This window comes from Ananas comosus, unplaced genomic scaffold (genome assembly GCF_001540865.1).
Source record: "Ananas comosus cultivar F153 unplaced genomic scaffold, ASM154086v1, whole genome shotgun sequence".
In the NCBI taxonomy this organism is placed as follows: Eukaryota; Viridiplantae; Streptophyta; class Magnoliopsida; order Poales; family Bromeliaceae; genus Ananas; species Ananas comosus.
The window spans coordinates 11,619-20,773 of record NW_017891300.1 but is presented as its reverse complement, the minus strand read 5'-3'; the positions used below and the strand labels follow the sequence as shown (position 1 = coordinate 20,773).

General features: G+C 36.3%; 1 protein-coding gene across 1 annotated transcript; it reads left to right on the top strand.

Annotated features, from left to right (window-relative positions):
* Positions 1-1,269: 1,269 nt before the first annotated feature.
* On the top strand, positions 1,270-3,271 carry LOC109704822 (cytochrome P450 71A1-like). Its single transcript, XM_020225609.1, has 2 exons — positions 1,270-2,333; positions 2,500-3,271. Exons 1-2 carry the CDS (start codon positions 1,431-1,433, stop codon positions 3,112-3,114), a joined length of 1,518 nt encoding a protein of 505 aa, XP_020081198.1. The 5' UTR covers positions 1,270-1,430; the 3' UTR covers positions 3,115-3,271.
* The last annotated feature ends 5,884 nt before the right edge of the window (positions 3,272-9,155 follow it).

The window sequence follows — 9,155 nt, the reverse complement described above, 5'->3', positions numbered from 1 at the left end:
GTTATATGAGGGGTATTATATGTATATTAATGTAATTATATATATTAATATATATATTACATAATACATATATTCATGATACATATATGATATATATATATATATATATATATTAAAATTTCAAATTGCAATATTTTAAATATATATTACATTATAAATTGAATTAGAAAAATCTAAATATTAAATTCCAAATATTGAAATTTCAATTTGATATATTAAAATTTAAATTTTAAGCTTCAATATTTTTTATTCTAAATTTAAATTTAAATTTTGAATAATAAAAAATAGTCTACTCAAGAGATTTTAAAAATTACATAAATTTTCCGCAGCGAAGCGCGGGCCTTCACTAGTTATATAATTATTTTTAGGCATAAAAATGCAATTTGGCAAATCAACGCCTAACATTTTTTTTGAGTGATTTGCAATCCTTGTATTTCTACATCTAGTCAGAGACGAAGCCAGAAATTAAGATTCGGGGGGGCCAAAATTTAGATTTGATAGGAAAAAAATTCGATCTCGGATAGTAAAAAAAAAATTTGTCAGATTCACTGATAACGACAATATGCTCAAAAAAGAACAAGGCTGCGAGAATTGAAGGGAAATGATCAACAAATTCAAAAAAAAATTGAGACACAAATTTTATTAAAAAAATTAATTTGGCCCCATAAAATTAAAATTTATAATATTTTAATTTTTATTATAAAGAATTTTTATATAATTTTAAAAAATTTAGGGAGGGGCCATGGCCACTGTGGGCCCCTCAATAGCTTCATCCCTGCTTGGTATGGAATTTTCCTTGAGGTGCTTTAATTTATTTGTCTCACTTGTTTAGGTGTGTATGCATTAATTGTGGTTCTTCGTTTCTTGGGTTCTACTTCTCATTCATTTCTTTTTTATAAAATATAATTTTGTTTTATTCGGCTGGTTTGGAAGGGCCCCTATCCATAGATGACATATAATTGCCATTTAATAAGATTATTTCTAAGTTGTTTTCTACATAATACATCTATTGGAGCCAGTTTTAAATTACTTGGTTTTCATGTTTTGGTAAGTTCCTTTCATTTACAATTTAATAGGTCAATTAAATGTATTTTTATTTCGATTTTTTTGTTATCTCTCTTGTAATTTTGTACATGATATATATATAATTCTCTTCTATTTTATGATGTTGTAGATTTAATTCTTGATATTTGTCACTGAATAAAAAAGTTTAATTTCCATTAAAATGAAACCTTTTCTTATATAAACTAATGTTGTATATTATATCTCATCAAGAGTGATATGCTACACTACAAGAGTAGAAATATATAATATCTTCAATTAGTGCATCCACTGCTATCAAGTGTATAAATGCAAACCATCTACAACTATAAATGAAAGGCAAACTGAGCAAATTAATAGTGTCTTCAAGAGAATAACACTTTGAAGCAATGGCCCTAACAATACTACAAGTTGCACTAGGCCTATCTCTAATGGCCTCTCTCCTCCTTCCCCCTCTTTTCTATTTCCTTGTTATCACCAAAAGAACTTCCTCTCACAAAACCAAGCTCCCCCCTTCCCCTCCTAAGCTTCCTCTCATAGGAAACCTCCACCAACTCGGTTCGCTCCCTCATCGCTCTCTCGCCTCTCTCTCGAAGAAGTATGGCCCCCTCATGCTTCTCCAACTTGGCGAAATCCTTACGCTCATCGTCTCCTCACCCGACATGGCGCGTGAGATCATGAAGACCCACGACATAAGTTTTGCGAACCGACCTTCTTCGAAGGTCACGAAGATCCTTTTCTACAACAACATGGGCTTGGGTTTCTCGCCATACGGTGAGTATTGGAGGAAGGTAAGACAGCTTTGTATCATTCACCTCCTAAGCGCGAAAAGGGTGCAATCTTATCATCTCATGAGGGAGGAGGAAGTCGCGTTCATGATAGAAAAGATAAGACAATGTTCTTCGCCTAGAACAATAGATATGAGTGAAGTTCTATTCTCTTTTGCAAATGATATGACATGTAGGGTGGTTTCGGGAAAGCTCTTTAGAGGAGGGCGAAGGAATGAACTCTTCCATGAGCTTCTCGAGGAGAATTCGTATCTTCTAGGTGCGTTTAATATAGAGGACTACTTCCCTTGGTTAGCGTGGTTGGGCGTGTTCTTGGGGGGGTTGAGTTCGAGGGCGAGAAGGAACTTCAAGAGATGGGATGATCTACTTGATGAGGTGATTGAGGATCATGAGAATGGAAAGGATGATGGGGAAGAGGACTTCGTCGATGTGTTGCTCTCACTTCAGAAAGATTCAAATTTGGATTTCAAGTTGGAGAAAGATCACATGAAAGCAATTTCGATGGTAATATTTTTGAATTTTGAATCATTAGTTCAAAGGCACCGGAGGAAAAAAAAAGAAACTATTAGCACAACCAAAGTAGACCAAAGTTCTTCTATTTATTTATTTATTTATTTTTGACTATATAAACTTTAATACTTGGTATCATCTTTGTTTTATATATTTGCAGGGTATGTTTGGCGCAGGAACAGAGACAACTTATACAACCCTAGAATGGGCCATGGCGGAGCTTGTTCGAAACTCCAAAACAATGGAAAAACTACAAGATGAGGTGAGAGGGATCGTTCTCGAAAAACGCATGGTTCGAGAGGAACAGTTGAACGCGATGACCTACTTGAAGGCCGTGGTTAAAGAAACCTTGCGGTTACACCCTCCAGCTCCACTGTTACTTCCGAGAGAATCACTCAAAGATTGCTATATAAAAGACTACTTCGTTCCAAAGAAAACTCGAGTGTTCGTCAACGGATGGGCCATCAATAGAGACCCTGAATTTTGGGAGGAACCAAACGAGTTTCATCCCGAAAGGTTCATCAATAATAACTCGGTGGATTTCAAAGGTCACGATTTCCAGTTCATTCCTTTCGGGGCGGGTCGTAGAATATGCCCAGGAATTCAATTTGCGGAGTTGACTATAGAGCTCGCATTGGCGAATCTTGTGCATAGGTTCGAGTGGGAGTTGCCTTATGGATTGAGAAGAGAGAAATTGGATATGAGTGAGAACCCTGGATTGGTAGCTAATCGGGCCAAAAAACTTCACTTAGTTGCAAAACCCTTTTTGTGGTAGAAAGAAACTTAGTTCTTAGTAAATAATGATGCCATTCTCTTTGGAATGAGCATGTTGTAGTTTGTTGCTTGGAATGTATGTAAAATCTTCATATATTTGTGCTAAATATTAGAAAAATTAATCTGAATAAATGGTTCGTGCAGTTGAGTATGATCTAGAGTATTTCAAGTTAATAGAAACGACGAATGGTTTCACATATGCCTTTTACTTAATAATATTTTTACATGTGATTACATCAAGAAAAATAGCACATAAGATTAGAGTGATTTTTTTTCTCTTGCACTTGACTTGTAAATACTTGTAAAATTTATGTAAATTATATTTGTTTCACAGTGATTCAGATGTTTTTAGTCTTATCATTAAACATACATACAAATACGTAAGCTATGCTGCTGCATTTTGAGTAGACAAGCAAGACAACTTCTTTGGAAAGTGCTTTTGGATTTATGTGTGATAAGTCAAATGTTGTGCTCTACGTGGAAAGCGATGTACAACCTACTGGACTTAATCTCTTTACCAATTTAATTAGCTACAATTAATTAATCCAAATTAATTAAATATTGCTAAAGCCAAAACTTGTTGTATTTGATGAGTCATATTGGAATTCAGGGACGAAGCTAGGATTCAATCTGGAGGGAGGTCAAAATATATTTAAATAGAAACTTTAGTAATAAATAATAAACAAAATTTTTTCTAATTAAAATTTTTTTATTAAAAAATTATTAATTAAGTAAATAATGTAAAAGTATGAATTTTATATTTTTTATTTTCATATATTTAACTTCTAATTATTTTTTTATATTATTACATTAAAATAACTTAGAAATTTTACTAAATCTAACAGTAATTTCTTAGTTTTTTAATAAATAAAATTAACATAGCTATTAAATTTAGTACAATTCTTGATTTAGTCAAATAAAAAAGCTCACCTAAGATAAATAAAAGTTTAAAAAAATTATTAAATAAAATTTTTAGAGTAGAGAAATATATTACAAAATACTCTATAAGCAAGAAGTTTTTAATATATTTTCACCCATAAAAAGAGTATACCGATTAGGAGAAGGAGAGAGAGAGTTATATTGATACCATACTATTAAGTAAATATTGAAAAATTAGGAAGGCCAAAGCTATCCATGGTCCAAAAAAAAAAAAAAAAAATTTGAAGGACCATTAAACAAATATTGAAAAGTTGAGGGGGCCATGGCCACCTTGGGCCTCCATGTAGCTTCGTCCCTGCATCTAGTCAAACTTTATTTTAGTCCTTTTAACTTTTAAATTAAATCACACATTCAACAACCCAAAGTTCTAATATTGATTACTCTTAGTCCCTCTTATCTGCAAATTAATAGAAAAAAAAATTGTTGCTAGCACGCACCAGGTAGATTCATACGTATATGCATCCAGAATTCACCGATGACCTTCCTTCAAATCCAACCATCAAACGGCTAAGTATAGAAAACACTAGAAACTCAACAGATGGTAGGATAAAAATATGAGATAGAAATGCAGATCGAAGAGACCAGAGTGTGACCCGTCCGGATGTTTCTCGGTATAACAAGAAAAATAAATATATAACGATTCGACCCGCTAGCAATAATAATTCGTTGGGCCCAAATCAACAGCCCAAAATGCTTAAGTACAGTTATTATATCTAATCCAATCAAGCTTATATGCTTCCGCATCTAGTCATAACTATCCGATGTGGAACTATTGGAGTGTCAATAGATTAATTGAACAAGCAATGCATGGGGATACAATTGCCAAAGTAGAGATGGGTCCTCTAGTCACAGGTGTTCCCTCAAGATTAAAGATAAACATTAGAAGGAACCCAACAAGATTTAATGTGTCCCTACCAAATTGATCTTATCTTGTGATGTATGAAAAGCATATAAAGGACCACTTGCATTGGTCCATTTTGATACCATGTGTAGAAAGTTCTCTGATATATAGAGACCTTTGGACCACCTAATTTTCATGTTGAGAAAGTTCCAGAGAGTCTAAGCAAAGTCTACACTCTAGCTATATTTATTTCACCGAAAGTGACCAGAGGTGAAATAGTTTTCAGCCATAAATGTTTATTTTTGCTATTTTATTTACTGTAACTTTACCTTTAATCGAAATACAAAACTATTCGAAATAACGTAATTGATTTTGCTCCACTCAAAGTCAATTACGGAGAAAATTAAGAAACGATTATATATACAAAGTTTTTTAATTCATCTTTCACACCTTAAATTATTATGCTATTCACATTCCCCCAAACAAATAATAGAACTAGAAAACCTTTGATTCTATAGCTATGCAGGCAAAGAGTGAAAGAAAAGTAATTTCATCTGAATTCTCGGTCACATGAAAACTTATTGCAACTGAAATTCACCATCGGTGATACAAACAAGCCCTCCACTTGATGTAGCAAAATTATTGTTTCAATATTGGAGCCACGGTTTCGTAGCAGTGTGTAATGGTGGAGCTTTCGGAGGGCGAAGCTGAGCATGGTAGGCCGTACTAAGCAATCGATAGATTCGAATAACGGGTCGGGTTGCGGAACCACAATTCGCTAAGATGAGAAGCTGGGCCGAGGGTTGCTCGTGGGCTTCCACAAGCCATCCATCTCAGGTCCAGCTACGAGCCCAGTGGATTGTGGAGGCCCACCGGTTCCCCTTAGTTACAACATTTCATTTTACTACTGTTCTTTGTAGTCAATTACATAATAGTCCCTGTATGACTCCTATAAATAGGGTAAGGACCATGGAAACGGTTATGAATGGAATTACCGATTGCTTCTACAAAGTTCTATTCTCTCTCCTCCTCCCCTTCTTCTTCTTCTTTCTCTTCGGCTTCTCCCTCAGATCTATCTCACTTTTCTCCAATTACTTTACTCAAATTCCCATCAATGGAGCTCATCGATCAATAGTGAGCTAAAGATCCATCATCTCCACTCAGCTCAACTCAGGGAAGCTTCATCATCATTGGGCTGGGAGGATCAGGTTGCAACACAATGAATACCGCAACGCATGTTATTGTAGCAGCATGATAAGTTAAAAAAGGGGAGAAGAAGCGAAAGAAGAATTACAAGAAAAGAAGAGAGAAATTGTCGGTGAATTTTGGTTCAAATCGAAGGAAAACAGACGATTAATTTAGACTAAGAAAGGAGCAAACATCGATAAAATTCTAAACCATCAAAATTAATTCATCCAATTAATAAACTAATTATAAAATTACAAATTAAGAGCTATTTATAAAGATTATTTATCGTCCTACATTTAAGTAAATCTCTTAATTATAGAAATTTTACTATAACAAATTAGATAAGGAATAATGAACTTTATCCTAACAAACAAATTATTTTAAATTAGTCAGACTACCTTACCAACAAAAAAAAAAAACACACACACACACACACACACACACAACCATAGCAGTAAAAATTAAAATTTGACGTGACTCACATCGAAACTAAATCAAATGGGACTTGTACTGCATTAGTACTTAATTAATTTGATATATTAAATAGCCCCAACTTTTAAAAATATTTTAAATTTTCTCTCATTAATTACTGTGTAATGTTCGTGGTTCAGCTATAACCTTTAGGTGGCAGTTTTCACCATAATTTTAAAGCATCAAAATAGATAAGATTTAAGAGTATATTTGATTTGTGGTATTTTTTAAGACACTTGAAAATGGAATGCCCAAATTGTTAAATTTTGTGATTATTTTGTAACGTAAATCTGACATGGTAGAAATTTAAAATTGTCATTGAATTTTATAATGAGTTAAAATGTGAGATTTAGAAACCAACCTCCTCCCTTCGTAATTTTTTATTTCGAGAAAATTTAATTTAGAAAGACTAAAATACAGTTTGCAAATTTTATATCTATTCAAAAAATTTAAATTGAGTACTATTGAGCCGATCTGACGCGGATAGTTGGCACACCCGGCCCATAGGCAGGAGTCACAGTCTTGATGTGAGCCGGGAATATGAAGAAAAATATGAACCACCACGCCAGCAGGAAGTTATAACAACTGCGTCCAGTTGTGGGCGGTTTGATCGGCCAAAGTGGGTCCGGAATACTAGGAAATAGTGGCTAATCGTGCAATAACTGTATCAGGGGCGATAGGATAAATAGATCGATGATACCCTGAAAATGGGTCTTTGCCCCTGCGAACAATAGACCACCCTTAGTTTCCTGCATCTTTCTTTCCTGCATTTACCGTTTTTCCCTAGGAGTAGTTTCTGTAATTTAGCATCCTGGAGTCTGTCTGCCCTTTGGGCATCACTCCGCTGTAGACTAAATCCTTTTTTCCTGTACTTTTCCCATTCTACTTCAATAGAAGGTAGTGTTCGGCTCTTCAGGCCGACCGGTTCCTGTGCTGTATTAGCCATTCAACTCATTTCTTAGTCCAAATTCTGTTTTCTCCTGTACGTTCGGTTCATCCGGCTAAACAAGAGAATAGAGTTTACGGACCCGGTTGATTGGATCCCTCATCGACCGAATCGCTTGACAGATCAAAGGGCACAAACTTCGAGGGTCACTATCCGCAGCCGTTCCTCACCCCGACGCGCTTCCTTAGGAGGATCTTTGATCGGATCAAGGGTCGGGAGATTCGGCTTCCAACAATTTTTGGCACGCCCAGTGGGACCCTAATATAAGGTAAATTTACATTTTATATAAAGTATAGCTGATGATAACGCCATGAATCTTCGTAATAGGGCTATTCCTAGAAATTCTGGGAGTGAACAGCCCAGTAATTCAGAGAATGTTGTAGAGCGCCAAGCAGTCTTACCTTCTGAAGGTGAGACCAGTGGTCAATCTGGCCAACAAGAGCCTAGCTTGGCTCAAGCACTTGGGCAAATGACTCGGGTCCTGCAAGTTTTGGATCAAAATAGTCATGCAAATACTGCACGGCTGGATGCCGTATTTGCCGCAATCACGACCTCTAATGAGAATATAGCTCGAATAGGGCAATTGTTGACTTGGAATGATCAGCCAACATTAGGTTTACAAACACCTATGATGGCACCAGTGTTACAAAATTCTGCAACACCGGTGAATGGTAAGCCCCAATACCAGGGGCACCATATCAAGCGACTTATAGACCGGCTGTAGTTAATGCCGGTCAATAGCTAGAGATAACTTGGGGGCTACCACCGCCTCCACCGGTAGCAGCGTACCAGCCCCAAAATGTAGGGGCTAAGGGGCAGGCTCCAAATGCACAAGGGGTTAATCCTTTTGTGCAAAATCTCGATGCGCCACAACCACCGAACCCAGCACTAGCGCAAGCCCCTTTACAGGGGATTAATAACGAGATTTATGCGCAAATAGAAGAAGCCATCCGGAATACTTTCGGAGTAGGCGCAAGGCCGGCAATGTGGCCCGTATTCAGGTCACCATACCCTGCAAATATAGATGTAGAACACCCATATCCGGCAAATTGGAAGATGCCGAAGTTTGATAAATTTTCCGACGACGAGACCGAAAATATGGTCGCGCGGTTTACAGCTCAGTGCCGTGAGGCCGCGGCAGACCCGTTTTTAAAGTTGAGGTTATTTAATACCTCATTGACTAAGACGGCTTTCACTTGCTACACGAGTTTACCTGCTAACTCCATCCGAGACTGGGACGAGTTAGAAGGTAAATTTCATGAACAGTTTTATAGAACGAAGCCAGAACTATCAGTTGCGGATTTGGCTCAATTCAAACAAAGAACAGGAGAATCGATTGATGAATATTTGAACCGATTCAAAACTGCTCGAAGCCGTTGTTTCGTAAGAATGCCGGAATCGGAATTTGCCAAAATGACATTCAACGGCATGCACTTTAAAATTAAAGATCATTTTGAGGATAAATTCTTTCCAAATCTTTTTGATTTGGGAGTTCGAGTTGCTCAATACGAGCAACTTCGAAAAGGTAACAATGAAGATCGGCCCAGATGGAGCCGAAACAAAGATTGGAGGAAAGAAAAGGAGAAAAATATCTATTTTCTTGAAGAAGCTTCGGCTCATAAAGAGCCGAATTCGCCTGAAGAGAATGAGGATTCGG

What these genes read in the sequence shown, in the direction of transcription:
- LOC109704822 (XM_020225609.1), top strand. Translation starts at nt 1,431, where the DNA reads ATGGCCCTAACAATACTACAAGTTGCACTAGGCCTATCTCTAATGGCC. An exon ending in ACATGAAAGCAATTTCGATG is followed by an intron (nt 2,334 to 2,499) that starts GTAATATTTTTG and finishes ATATATTTGCAG; the next exon opens with GGTATGTTTGGCGCAGGAAC.